The sequence below is a fragment of the Athene cunicularia genome, assembly GCF_003259725.1.
Source record: "Athene cunicularia isolate RWA chromosome 21 unlocalized genomic scaffold, athCun1 chr21_part1, whole genome shotgun sequence".
Lineage (NCBI taxonomy): Eukaryota > Metazoa > Chordata > Aves > Strigiformes > Strigidae > Athene > Athene cunicularia.
The window spans coordinates 5969843-5984326 of record NW_020799127.1 but is presented as its reverse complement, the minus strand read 5'-3'; the positions used below and the strand labels follow the sequence as shown (position 1 = coordinate 5984326).

The following is a 14484-nucleotide window of genomic DNA, read 5'->3' as shown; positions in this document are numbered from 1 at the left end:
CGGGCCGCCATCTTGGCTTGGAGCCGCGGTCGCGCCGCAGCGGGGAGGCGTGTGGGGGTCGCGGCCCTGCCCTGCTCGCGGTCTATTGTGGCGCTCCCTTCCTTTCTCCTTTCCTCCTTCCGCTCCTCCTCCCTCCCCTCCCTCGCTCGGCCTCCGGCTGCAGGCAGGTGGGGCGTCCCGGCGGTGGAGGGGCCTGCTCGAGCAGGTAGAGGTGAGTGGGGCCTGGGCCGGCGGGGCGAGCCCCTGAGGGGGCTCAGGGAACAGCGCGGGACTGGACTGGCTGTCTCCCTCCCTCAGTCCCCCCCCTTCCCCAGCCTGGCGAGGCCCGTGCTGGGCAGCCGTCTCACTGTGGGCTGTGGTCGTTGTCCTCTCGCTTCTTCTTCGGTTCGTGCACTCGCTGCCCGTCTCCTGAGGCGCGGAGCGGCCAGCTGGGTCACGCTTACCCGCAGAAAGAGGCGCTGGCTCTCGTCCCACGGGGCAGCTGTGGGGGGCCGGGGACCTGTGGTGCCCTTTATTAATTCCCTGATCCTCCCCGCCGGTCTGGGAGCAGGGCTTGGGCGCACGATGCTGCTGATGCTGGGCTGTCTGGACCCTGGCGAGTTGCCTTCTTGTTTGCTTCTGGTAAAATTGTATCGTCGAGATGGGAAAATGAGCTTGCGGTCGCAGCTTCTGCAAATGTTGCCGTTTATTTTCTGCGTTAAAATACAAATGGTCATCCAGATAAGGCTTTGAAGGGTGTTAAAATCCCGATAACAATACTTCGTGCTGTAAAATATTTCAGTGTATTTTTGCAGTCCGTAGTGAGGGGCGCTATTAGAATAATTGGGTTAAAATAAAAAAGATAACGACTTAATCTGTAGTTTAAAGTCAAAGCTGACTTCTTTAGAGGGAAAAAAAAATCTTAATTTTATGATTTCGAGAAGTTACTTTTTTCAAGAAAAATTACTGTATGTGTCAACGATTCACAGTAATGCTGACAAAAGCTAGGTTAGATGCATATATTTTTGAATAAGGTTTGAATATTTGACCACATACAATCGTTGCTCATGGTTTAAACATTATTTCTTTAATAAATTATATTTGGCTATCTGTTTGAAATAAAGGGATAGAAAGGGTTGTAGGCATTTAACATACTTTTTGTGTCAAATGCTGCCATCATATTGTAAGCATTATTTCTTTTTTACAAGCTGTTTGTACAGTCTTTCCTTTTTGTTCTTACTTGAATTTCCACGTATAAAGCTAAGTAACTTGCTAAATATCTCAGGGGAAAGTGAGTTAAATAGCATTTGTTAATTGGTATGTGTTCTGTAGGTGCATTGTAAGTGCTAATGATTTCTTTGTCTTGTAAGCAGCATGGAATTTTCTTTCTTCACACTGACTTGTCTCGTTTTGGATGAGGTCTTTGTTTCTCTGGAGGAGAATAATCTGGCTCAGAAGTTCCCTTCTGTAAATTCAACTGACTCTTAAGCAGGCAGCAGATTTAATTTAAAACCCTTCACATCAAAATCAGTAATAAGGTTATTGTGGGGTTTTTTTTGTTTGTTATTTATTTCAGATAACTAGATGTGTAGAAACACCAAACGAATTTAAATCATGGGCAAATTTACATAATATTAAAGCTGAATGGGGGGGATGAATTACTCAGAAAGACTAAGCCCTTTAAAACAGGGTCGTAATGATGTGTGTTCAGCCTGAACTGAGGACTGGTAATTAAGAGTTTATGTGGGTTCTGTAGCACAGCAGCATACTCTCATGATAGCTATTCACTGTGGCATTTAAACACCAGTGTTCTGGAAGGAGTGTTTTCCCATTTTGGCAATATACAGAGTCACTTGGGAGTGTGTGTGTTAAGATTTTGTATGGTTCTTTCTGCTTAAAAGTTATGGTAATTTATATATTTTTAAAATGCTTTGTAAATTTTTTGCAAGTATCTGGAGCTGTGTTCAATGAAGCGTAGTAGCTCTGCACCTCTTAAGACTGTATTGAAATTGTATTTGTATGTATCTTTTAAAAACTAGATGAGCAACAACAGTAATAAGAGAGCACCAACAACAGCAACACAGAGACTTAAACAAGACTACCTTCGAATTAAGAAAGATCCAGTGCCTTATATCTGTGCAGAACCCCTCCCATCCAATATCCTTGAATGGTAAGAATTAGAATGGACTATTCACTCACTTGAGAGAACAAGATTTTCCAGGTCATCAAGTCTGACTCCCTCACTCCTACAGATTGTATGGGAATCTTGGTTTTGGGAGGTGGAGTATGAAAATTTTGCTGAAGTGATACCGATCTTCATTTTTCTAGAGGAATTAGTGGCTGATTGTGTGGTGGATTTCATACTGTTTCAATTTCCTTCTTTGTCTTAGGCACTATGTTGTACGAGGACCTGAAATGACTCCATATGAAGGTAAACGTTAGCATGTAGCAAAAGTGTGCATGTACTTTATGTTATGATTTGCATGCCTGAGTAATTACATGCCTCTTTGAAATGGGCAAAATGTAACTACTGTAAATAGCTCTAAGAACTGTTAGTGCAGTTTCAAAGCTGTCTGTGACTTGTCTGCTAGCTTGTTGAAAAGAGGTAGTGGTACTGTGCTTATTAGTAATTTTTCTGTTATCAAGGGTTCTAACAAAACCACATTTAGGTTAAACTGAAGATAGGTAACTTCCAATTAAGTAATTGCTAAAGGTCTTGGAGCAGATAACTCACTAAAAGATAATTTCTTAAAATCCCATTTTATTACCACATTAATGTTGTCAGTGAACTGAGACATATGTTGTCTTTACGTTCCTCCCTTTCTCCACAGGAATTCATAAAAGCCTTGTTAATTTGCTGTAGTCACGTATTTCACAATGTCTTCTGGAGCCCTCACAAAATGCGTTTTGAAATCGGATTCTTCATAGGATTATGTTTGCAGTTAGCTGTGTTTCTGGAAAACTAACCCATTTGTATTGTATTAAATGCACTTCGGCTGGTTTTCCTTAAGTGTATTATGGACTTGACAACAGAAAATACAATTTAAAATATACATGTGAGAGAATTGCCTCTAAATCTACTGCAGATGTGGATTATGATTCCTGTGTTTTAGAGGCATGAGATGATGAGCTTGATCTCTTTAGTGTGAGGGGGAGAAGGAGACAAGTAAAGGGTTTTATGTGGCCCATTTTGAGTAGCAGTTTAGGACTTCGTCTTCATGCAAAATAAGTAATTCATCTCTTTATGTAATGCAGGTGGCTATTATCATGGGAAACTAATATTCCCCAGAGAATTTCCTTTTAAACCTCCTAGTATTTATATGATTACACCTAATGGAAGGTTTAAGTGTAATACAAGGTAAGGATTTTCTTCTAACACTTAAGCAATTAACACCATTTTAGCAATATGTATACTGTGTAATAATTTTAATGGCAAAAATAAAACACACTGTCTTTATCCTTTTGGAGGTTGTGTCTTTCGATCACTGATTTCCACCCGGACACATGGAATCCAGCTTGGTCAGTCTCGACGATCTTGACGGGCCTTCTTAGTTTTATGGTGGAGAAGGGCCCCACACTGGGCAGCATAGAGACGTCAGAGTTCACAGTAAGCTTCAGACTCTGTGATGGCACCTTTTGTCAGCTCAGGGAATGTTGAATGTCCCCTCAAAGCGAAAACAACGGCAGCAGCAGCTGACATTGGGATATCTTGGAAATTAATAATGTTGTTGCTTACTACAGATGGGCAGGTCGAGTCAATTTTGGGTAGCGTGGGGATGGGGAGAGGATTTCTTAGAAAACCTAAAATCCCTTTTAGTAAACAGTATGATTAGGACTTTTTCCTCCCTTCCTCTTGAAGAGTCTGTCAAGCAGACACACTAGTACAGAACACTAATCCCATAAGACGAAGAACTGAGAATGTAATTTCTGTCCACAAATGTCTGTTGTAGTGAATAATGTTCACAAGTACGAAATTTTAAGTATTAGAAACCAGTTGTCTAGTGGTTTGCGCCATTCTTTTGGGAAATAATCAGATGTTGAATTAAAGTATATTATATACGACTGCTGATAATTTTTGTTTCCTCCACAGAAAAGACAGCTTGCTGCACAAAGCTTAGCATTTAATTTAAAAGATAAAGTCTTCTGCGAGCTCTTCCCTGAAGTGGTAGAGGTAAGGGAATTCATCTGTGCTATAATTTGGTTTTCTGTAGTTCTTCAACTTCTCTGTGTAGATCTGTAAACTAATTGTTTAGGACTTTTCCCAGGCGGTAGCTGCTTTTGTCAGTCTTGGAAGCCTTTTAAAAGGTGCTTTTGCTATGTGTAAGAATTAAAAACTTGAATCTTGAAAGGGAGTTGTTCTTCTGCCACACGAAGACCTGTTGTATAGAGAATCAAATGTGTGTATTTAGGATTGGAATCAAAGCCTTGACTGAGTTGCACATGCAGCTGACGTGGTTGTGGTCCCAATATTTTAGGATAGTGTACTGTCTTGAGTTTGGGTAGGACTAATCTTTATATATCTGGACTTGTTCCATCGATATCCCAATTTTATTTTTTCTTAATTCTGCTTTGACATCAGAGACTGTTATATTCTTTGTGCTTAAATTCTGAGAATGGGTGATATCTCCTTAGGGTATGTCTCTTCCTTGCACAATGCTAACCCTGTAGGGGTGTGGATACACAGTTTATATTGTCATGTTCGGGTAGCAGACAAAGGATAGAGAAATTTGCTTTGTGGAAGGTTCTGAAAGTGGCCACTCTTCAGCCAGACAACAGTTATATAGATGGTGTAGGTTAAGAAAGAAAAAAAAAAAAAAAGTATCTCGCTTCATTCAAACCTCTGGATTCTCTAGCCAGTTCCACTGATGATACTTGGTTCTGAAAGGTCTCACCTGTTAGGAATGAAGGATGCTCCTTTCTTCATTCCTGTCTCTAGATGGTTCCTTCCCTTTAATTTCTTAGTGAAGGAATTTGGTTCTTTCAGCCTGCTGTTGAGACTTTGAGAGGTAATTTCCTGCATACCATATGAAGGGAATAGTTTTCTGTTACAGACTCTGTTTTATGACTCTGGAGTTAGAATATTACAGTGCTGATGCTCATTCTAATTTGCAGTTCTAGGCATAAAATTAATTTTGTCAGGCAAACTGTTTTGGATTGCACAGATTTCACCAAATTGCAAGTCTCGGTTATTGCACAAAGACTATGTACTGTAGAAGAGTAGGGAAAAGAGAGAGAGCCTTTTTCCCAGCTGCTTTCTTAAGCCTGAGATCTGTGCTTCTGTTAGAGATAACCTGAGGTCATAAATATGTGAGCCCAGCTAGTGAAGCAAACATTGTCCACAGACAGAAATGGCCTTTCTAGGTAGAGTGGTGAGTGCTTATGGAACTTTAGGTTTGATCCATCTATTATTATTCTTAAAGGTATTCACAAAACACTAGTTTTAAAACCATTCTGCCTCTTTGTTTCGTTTTGAGACAGCCTTCTGGAAATAGAAAAGTTTTATTTCCATTTCCTTTCTTCCCCATGCAGATGAACTGAAGGTTTTAATTGCATTTTCTTATCAGTTACAAGAATGCCAGAGAATTGGAAATACTTTCTGCAGTGCTGTTTTGCCAGTACCTAAATCATTGGGGAAACTCTGAAGACAATAATAGACAACTGCTGTTGCGTTCCAAGCACAGGCAGATTTTTAACATGTAATACTTAGAGTCCTAATGCTTTGAAGATTCTGTGGTTGCTTTCATTCTTTTAATGTCTTGTGTTCAAAAGAAGTTGGACGTGCAAGAATTTCTCATTTCTGAAAAAAGGCTTCTCCAAAAATGTGCATGTGAACTTAAAAACACCTGGCCATATGATTGTTAGTGTCAACTACTGAAGTAGGTCGGTTTGGAAGAAGTTGGGAAGACTGTGCAAATGTCTGTAATGCAGTTAATTTAGTTTAAAAGATCTACAATATAACGAGTATACCATATCCGTTTCCTAAAGTTGTGTAAGAACTTGGGTTCTGAAATGTTTGCAGAACACCCAGTAGCTTCACCTCTATTCACTTGCAGCTATTTCAGTTTCCTTTTTTTTCTTCCTCCAGGAGATTAAACAAAAACAGAAAGCACAAGAAGAGCTCAGCAACAGACCTCCATCCCTCCCTTTACCAGATGTTGTCCCTGATGGGGAAGCACACTATGGTCAGAATGGAATCCCCCTTCTTAATGGGCATGTACCCTTGGCACCGGCCAATCATCCAGGTCTCCAACAGGCCAATCGTAACCATGGACTTTTAGGCGGAGCTTTGGCGAACTTGTTTGTTATAGTTGGTTTTGCAGCCTTTGCCTACACAGTCAAGTATGTACTGAGAAGCATAGCGCAAGAATGAGGATAATAAATCCAAGACCAAATTAGTGGTAGTTGCAGAATGAGTGGGACTCTTTGGGCATCTGACTCTGACACTGGGATAAATATTCGTTTTACCAAGTTGCAGGTAAAACATTGGTTGGCTCATGGGTTATGTTTGGGAAATGGAGTAGTTTTGATTAGTCAGAAAATTAAAAGAAGTTCTGCTCGCAGATCCTCTTGTCCTTGCTACTCTCTAGTAGTGGCTCACAAGTCAAAGCATTATTGATGAGACTTTAACATTTCTAGTGCTTTGATTTTTATAGCAGTTCTCCATCTGTTATTTGAAATTTGAAAATCTTAAGCAAATAAGGCTTTTTACTTCATTGAACAATTTTTAAAATTTCACAATTCATGTATATCATATTTTATTTTCATTAGGGAAGAGTGTACAGGTGTTGAAATGATTCAAATAGAGATTTCATGTGGACTTGGTAAGGGTTTGGTTAATCTGAACATTGATGCTACAGAAGATTGCTGGTTTCTTTTTTAAAATAGAATGAACATCATTGCCTATCTAGTCAGTAGTGATTAGATGAGTGGGAAAATAACACCGTGTGTGTTAAATGTGTTGTCAAAATTGTCACAACGTCATTGAAGGTTTTATTTGGGCTACAAGAAGTGCAGTTGTTGGCCCTTAGGGATGATTAGCAAGAAAAAACATTTGAATCAACCTTTAGTGGGGTACCCATATCCAGTATTGGTTTGGATTTGTTCACTTACAGATTTCCATTGTGGGAGATGTTATATTTGAAAGCTGTAATACTTAATTTTGATCACAAGGTGCCACTGTTGAAAAAAAAAAATAAAACTGCACACACCAATGGAGAGTTGATTGTGTATTCAGAAAATCTCTGGATTATTTGGGCTTTGGTAAATGAAGTAACTCTAGCCCTTGTGAAGATAAAAAGACAAATGAGTGAAAAACAAACCAGCTTCTTCAGTCAACTGAATTAATCTGAAGTGTCACTAGCTGAAGTAAACCCTTAAAATTAGTTCTGCTTGCATACTTGAAGATTTGCATAAACTCTTAAAAAAAACCCCAAAAAAACCCACACGACCAAAAGCCAAAACCCAAACCCTTCTAATTCATCTGAGGTTCTGGAAGCTTTTTACTTTTAGGTATATCACCGTTCCCCTTCACAAGGTTGATGACCGAATACCGATGTTTGTTCATGGGATTACAGGACTGTGGATAAACACTAAAGCTCCTAGGTTAGTTCAAAAGTCTGTCTGAAATTACTTCTTGAACTCAGTTTGCTTGGTTTTCCCCCTCTTGCTTAATTTTATCAAAATGCTTTGTTTCTTCAGAGGCAAACTTACTGTGCCTTTCGTAATTGACAGTGATGCCTAATCATCTGGGGAAGAATGCACTCACTGTCAGTGGTACCACAAACTGTCGAAGGTGTTAGCAGGGTAAAAAGCTCTGCATCTCACTGCATAGTCTTATTGTGAAGAGCCCAAATAAATATTACCTCATGTCTCTAAGAATGTTTTTGAAACTGTTTTATTTTCCCTTTCAGACTTGTTCTGTGTCTCTGCTTCTCCTTGGTATCTTGAATTCTAAGGAAAAATGTATTGTTAACCCATGAGCCATGCAGCTTAGAGCATCAGTAAATGTGACCAATTCTCTGCAATAGGTAGGAATTATCAAAACTAGCAGAACAGCTGTATACTAAAGAAATCTTAAAGCAGTTCTTTACTGAGGTAAGGAAAGGAAGGAGAAGATGGGGTGTGTGGTGATAGAATTTGGAAAAGGCTGGATTTTAAAATGTATTTATAATTTTTTTTTTAATTTTGTGGTTTTACCAAATCTTATTTATAACTTTTTTTTTAAATTTACCTCTTGTATGTGCTTAATCAACTCTTGTAAAAAGAGAAGCACCGTTTGTATCTATCAAGAAGCAATTACGTTCTATCGGTCTGAGGATGTGCTGGAAAGGAAGGGAGGGTGTCATGTCTTTCCTGCAGTGATAGGATTTTTCAAAATGGCTTGTCAGACTGATATTTTTTTCCTCAAAGCATATGGACCTGTAGCTGAGGCTGTTCTGCCTCATAGATCTTAGTATTCAAACATGTTTGTGTTCTCACAATGCCTTCTATTACCATTGACGTCGCCTACAGACAGAAGCTTATAATTGGTTGTCTGTGTTTATCTTCTTACGGAAGTCTTTTTATCTGCATAAATTAAGACAAAGGCAAGGAGACTTTGGGCATGGTGTGATTGCATCTTTTGTGAAATGTACCTTACCAAGATAAAAGAACTAGTAAAATCTGGAGATGTTGAATAAAAGGCATTTTTATCGTGTGACAAGAAGTTGGCCTTAAACTACACCCAAGCATTTGAAGGTGGGTCTCTTGTTTTTAGTAAGTGCCACAATTGGAAACAAAAAAAACCCCCAACTTTGGTTAAACCCTGGACATGCTGCATTTTTTCTGAGGATTGGTTGTATTTAAAAAACTGAAGCTTCCAATTGCGGTTTCTTTTCAGTACCCTGGATTCAGAGAAAGACTTGACAGTCATTTCAGGTGCCATTTGTTGAAAGCTAGGAGCAATAGCTGACTGAACCCTCGCACCTATGGCTTACAAGATTTTGATACATCTCCTTGCTCCTTGCCTTTGGTAACGGAAGATTTATTCTCTTTTGTGTAGGTTTTACTGTTATGTGTTTTTTTTTAAAAATAATTTATAATAGTATGCAGTATCTGATCTTTTTGTTACCAAAGTCATTAGATGGAGTAAACCATTCTTTGCCATGCAAAAATACTATTGTGCCCTGAAGCAGTGCGTTACTTAATGTAATAAAACTAAAAGTTGTCCCTCAGTATATGATACTGGAACAAATGTCTGGCCCTTCACTCTCATGCTGCAATTTCATGGATTTCTGTAAGATTGTTATACACAGGTGTTGGGGAGTTTTTGCAGCTTGAATCAGAAGACATCCCAGTGGTTGCCTTTAAAGATCTCTTGATTTTTTTTATTTTTTTTTTTTTTTAAATCCTGAATTTGTGTGTAGTCATAACTTTTCTCCCCCTAAGATTTCATGGTCACAGAAGTTACCTTACTTCAAGCATGTACTGAGGAGTAGAAATGACTGCATTGTAAAGTTGTTCGTTCATAATAAACATTCATGATAAAATTTCTACTTTCTGTGGGACTGTTTTTGGGAAAGGATTCAGTGGGAAGAAATCTAACTGGATATATATGGACTAGAAAACCAAAACTGCATCTCTCCCACCTCTGGATCTTGGGTTTTTTTCCTCAAGTTAGTTTGGTATCCCTTACATCTGTGGTAAAACACCTCCAGGAAGACCTACAGGTTTTAGATCTTTTAGATTTTTTACTTTTTACTTTTTTACTTTTTTACTTTTAGATCTTGTGTTTGATAATGCAGTTCCTCTACAGAGAGGTACTTGTTCTATAATGTCATAAATGTCACAGCTCATTGCAGCGCAGTGCCCGTTTTCAGTACCTGCCCTGAGACACGAAGGAGCCACTCTGAGATGCTGTTTCACTCTTTTTGCCAACAGTGATGATGTCTGAAGAAAAAGGTAGATTGGAACCTTGCTACTAACTCAGCAGTGGCTGTTTGAGTACAGTTTGACTTTGTTCTGCTGCTAGTCCTTTAAGATCTGAACAGATCTAGACAGCTTCAGTTACCTACATACCTAGATGGCTTCAGTTCTGTTAAAGCAGGAAATGTTACTCAGAGGCTGTTTTCACTTTTGACTTAGGGTTTGATTGGCAAGCCAGCTGTGTGTGGGGGTCCAAACCGTAGTTGTTTGTAATAGCAATTTCTTTATAACAATGGAAGTGAGGTTTTTTTTTGCTTGACTGACATCTGCCAGGGCTGAGTCGTGTCCTAATTGGTTTTATGAAATGATGCATTTTCCTTAACAATGCTGGTATTCTGCCTTTGTTTCATATTCAGAACAGCTGTTGTGCTTGGAGTTCTTTGAACTCCACTGTTCAGGCTTGGTACTTTTGATTTTGTCTGTTGCCCTGCGTCAGGTTTTTTTAGTGCTTGTGTTAGTAAGGAATTAGTCAGGTGAGGATAGTCAGGTTGCTGATCCACAGAGTCATACAGGATTCTTTCTGTGGGGATGTTGTGCTGCCCCTACCTTAGATTCTGCAGGGAGGAAAAAACCCAACCAACTGCTCTTGCATTTGCACAGGTACTTGGGTTTGAGACTCATGATGTGTATCTAGCCAAGTATTAAAATGGGAAACTCCCATATTCAGAAGGCCAAAGAAATGAGATGTTTCTTGTCTATCTGATGGATTCTCCAACTTGCTTTAAATGTGTAAGCAATCACCAAGTGACAAGCTGTCTTTTCTTCAGAGCCAGCTTGTAATTTGTAATTACAATTATTACCTTAAGCCCCGTGCTTTAAAAGGTGTGTTTGTTTTTTTTTTTAATGTCCCTGAATAATTTCTGCTAATAACTTGTTGCTGTGAACGGCTTATATTGCAACCTGCTCTCAGGAAGACAGTGTACAAGGTGATGCTTTTTTCGCTGCCCAGCAAGGGCCAAATCTTTAAGCATAAAAATCATGTTTTCGATGGAAAAATTGCCTGCACACAGAAGGGAGGCTTGAAAATCTATCCAAAGCTTTCGCACCTCGTGTTCTTGAAAAGACTTTTCTGGGCAACGAATGCGGGTGGTTAGTAGGCTTTACTAGGAGCTGTTTATCAGTGGTAAAAGCTTTACCCCAGCAAGGCTATATCTCACACCTCGGTCACCCCGAAGGGTTCACTGCAAGACAAACCAACCTTCAGGAGGCGCAGGCGGTGTTTTCGCGTTTCGGGTGTTTGCCAGGAGATGGCGCAGCGACCCCGCGTGGGGCCGGGGCCACCGCTGCCCGGGGCTGGCGAACAGCCCCCGGGGGTCCCCGAAACGGGGGCACTTTGCAGAAAGCGACTGAAGTGGCCATAAGCGCTTGGTCTGGTTTCCCAAACCTGTTTTGTTGGGGGGTTTTATGTGTTGTTTGTGTGGGTGGGTTGTTTTTGTTTTTTGTTTTTGTTTTTTTGGGTTTTTTTGTCTGCTGGTGTGTTTAGGTTTGTTCTAACAGCTTTGGTATATTAACCTGTTCAACGGCTTGAGTTTATATGGGATGAGCACTGGGAAACTTCACTTTTAAACCTAAGGGATCTGTCAGAGGAGCACTCCAGCCCTTTGCCTGCCATGAAGTAGGGTTTGGGGGGGGTGTCAGTGAATGGTAACGTGCCTTCTACTGCATTGGCTTAGAAAATCACCGCCTCTGCACCCAGGTTTAGGAATTACTGGATGTATCTACAAGGGGCAACTCTGGGAAAACCCTAGCTTTTGCCCTTTGGATACTATTCTTAGTGTAGTTAGGTAAGTTCTGTCTTGAGTAAAAAGTGAATTGTGTAAGTAGAGACTGAAAGATCAAATCACAAGTCTTGCCTGACTTTTCAGTTTCCTCTCTAGCTTTACACACACTTCTTACAGTGTTTGCAAACACTGTATGTGGCTTCTCACACTTAGTTTTGAGATGTAAACGTGGCTTATAATATCTTCCCTACTTCAAAACTTTCCTCATGCAGAATTGATATCGTTACGTTCTTAACTATTCCCATTATTGCTGCAATGGTGCTGAGCTCCGAGAAGAAATTGTTTGTCTTTCCAATCATTTTGAGATCCTTTCAGAGAAGAAATTGTTTGTCTTTCCAATCATTTTGAGATCCTTGGTTTGCTGTGCTATGAAGTGCAATGTCAGCCTGTCCCTATTTTTTTTTTTTTTTTTTTTTTACAAATGGGAGTTGAATATTGTTTGTGCGTTGGCAAGACTTGGATGCTTTGGAACTGTTGTGACTTGGATGCGAGAACAGCAGCAGCAAGGTGTACAATTTTCTACAGATAATAAAAATGCTGAATTGAAGGTTGGAGGAGAGGTAACAACTGTGCTGACACTTGTTTCAGCCCAATGTAGAGAGAAGTACAGAGTCAGGAGTTAGCTACAGTCACTGTCCTACAGGACCGTTGGGTAACTTTGTGCTTGCAAAAGTAGTTAGAATTCATTTCCCCCAAATCTGAGGATACAGTCCTGGGATTTGGCTCTTGGGATGGGAGAGGGGATGTTGCAGGCAGACAGATGCAGCCTCCCCCAGCAGACCAAAAAAAAATAAAAAAAAAAATGATTGCCCCATTCCAGCCTTGAATGTCATTTCTTGCCGTGGTGTGTGGATCTGTCAAGCTGTTTAGCTGCAATATGACAGATTGTCCTATTAATGTGTCATCAAGTGCACTTTTACAAATTCATGGCTTGTCTACAACTAACCTGAAAAAAGAGGCTTAAGTATGAGAAGGCGCCAAAGAAAGTTAAATATTATTAACAAATAAAGTCTGCCACGTAGTTTTGATGGAATGTGAGCTAGTTGGGGGAGGGGTGATATGCTGTTAACTATTTAGCTTCTGTGTAACTTCCCTTCTTACTCTCCCTCTCTTCCCTTTCCCAAACTCCATTTCTCTCAACAGATGCTGTAAAAAAGCAAATCTGTATTCTGCTGCTTGATTTTCTGCTCAGATTGTTCATGCCTCAGTTTCCCTGAGCCACAGCTAATAGAGCTGTTGCTCCTGACCCACCCTGGCCACCTTTAACGTCCACAGAAGAACTGTGCTGGCATTATTAGATTACAGAAGGTATGGTAAAGGGGTTGTTAAAGCAAATCTGTTACTTGCTGACTGCATAAGGGACTTCAGATTATGTGATTGTCAACCTTCTGTCATTCTTGGGCTTTCTCCATGGTACAATCTCCGAGAAATTTTTGCATCACCCTCTGTATTTGTACAAAGAATGGAAATATTTGTTCTAGGCAGTGGGGTACTGATAAAAAATTTGCAGACTGTCCAAGTACTTCAAGATCTCCATTATGAAATGCTTTTAGGAGATGTAGAACCTTTGGTTTTCTGTTAGTTTGAATAAACAGCCCACCCTCCTGTAAAGAAATCAGCCCCCACTGAGCCAGCCTCTAATGAGAGCTAAGGGAAAATGTTGTGTGGAGCACAGCTAACTGGAGTGTAAAGCAGGAGCCCTGATGTATCAGTGTGTGGTGCGATGCTGAGTGCATATTCCAAGCCACATATTTTTAGCTCTACCACACACTTGTGTACAGTTTTACAAACTTCCCAGAAAAATGGTGATTTCTCTGAGATAATGAAGGGGAGGTACAGAATAGGGCTGAGGGGAGGGAGCAGGGAATGGGCATTGATTTAAATCTGCCTGGCACATGGGCCAGCTCCACTTATCAGTGAGTCTAATAGGAATGTGAAGAGAATAGGCTTGACAGCTCATTAGAATGTGATCCCTCCTCCTTTTTTTTTTTTTTTTTTTCCCCTTTCTTGAAGTTGATGGAAACTCATTCAGGAAAGAAGTACTTATTTGCTGAGGTAAAGCAAAAGCTGAGGAGGGTTTTGCCAGTGTGCAGCAGGGGGAAGGAGCAGCGACAAAAATCAGACGTGATCTCCACTTAGAGGTACCTGAAATCTTGCCTAGTGTGAGGGGAGATGAGGATGAAAAAGCCATGAGATTCTACATCCTGACAGCTGCTTGCAGCATCGGGACCTCCTGCTCATCGTCTCATTAAAGAAAAGCGAAGATAAACTCAGCTAAAGTGAGAGAGAAACTAGATTTGAGAAAACTGTCTGTTCCTTATGGACCTAGGTACATCTTCAGATTCTTTCTTTCTCCCTGTTTTAACTTCTATAATATGAGAAATTTATTTTCTCCTTAGAAGGCTGAGTACTTGGCTGAGCTGTGATGCTTCCAGCCTCTTCAGAAGAGCAGTGGCTGTAGCAACCTTGGATTACAGTTCTCCAGCATCTTGAAAGGAAAGGATGAGGACTTGTCACTGAGGAAAGGGAAGTATCATTCAAGAGAGAATGGATGGAACGTATTGAAGCCTGCTTTGAACTGAACACAATGCCTCAAATGACAGAAAGTGAAATCTGTTGAAGAGGAACAACCAAACAACCCCCCTAATGAGTTTGTGTTGTCAGCCCTGGCCTGAGCAACTGTTGCCCTGAGCAATTTGACTTCTCTAGATTTCATAGTTGAGTGCATTTTAAACGAGTCTGAAGACTTATTGGGGGGGGG

At 40.3% G+C, this 14484-nt stretch overlaps 2 protein-coding genes across 4 annotated transcripts in view; both read left to right on the top strand.

The window, feature by feature from the left end:
• The first annotated feature begins 6 nt into the window (after window positions 1-6).
• UBE2J2 (ubiquitin conjugating enzyme E2 J2) lies at window positions 7-9509 on the top strand. The gene is made up of 7 exons (XM_026862766.1): window positions 7-211; window positions 2019-2149; window positions 2370-2410; window positions 3235-3337; window positions 3448-3586; window positions 4070-4150; window positions 6065-9509. Exons 2-7 carry the CDS (start codon window positions 2019-2021, stop codon window positions 6347-6349), a joined length of 780 nt encoding a protein of 259 aa, XP_026718567.1. The 5' UTR covers window positions 7-211; the 3' UTR covers window positions 6350-9509.
• Window positions 9510-13613: 4104 nt separating this feature from the next.
• Window positions 13614-14484, top strand: part of C1QTNF12 (C1q and TNF related 12) — a 25245-nt gene continuing 24374 nt past the window's right edge. Inside the window, exons 1-2 of one of the 3 annotated variants that reach the window (XM_026862879.1) lie at window positions 13614-14002; window positions 14123-14440. The gene's annotated coding sequence lies outside the window, so the exon portion shown is untranslated. Of the gene's footprint in view, window positions 14053-14122; window positions 14441-14484 lie in introns of all 3 variants that reach the window. The other 2 variants (XM_026862878.1, XM_026862881.1) reach the window with 2 other exon arrangements.

Excerpts from the sequence above, each read along its gene's own strand:
- UBE2J2 (XM_026862766.1), top strand. The coding sequence starts at position 2,019 with ATGAGCAACAACAGTAATAAGAGAGCACCAACAACAGCAACACAGAGA. Across the intron at positions 3,338-3,447 it reads AGGTTTAAGTGTAATACAAG|GTTGTGTCTTTCGATCACTG; the intron begins GTAAGGATTTTC and ends ATCCTTTTGGAG. Across the intron at positions 4,151-6,064 it reads TCTTCCCTGAAGTGGTAGAG|GAGATTAAACAAAAACAGAA; the intron begins GTAAGGGAATTC and ends TTCTTCCTCCAG.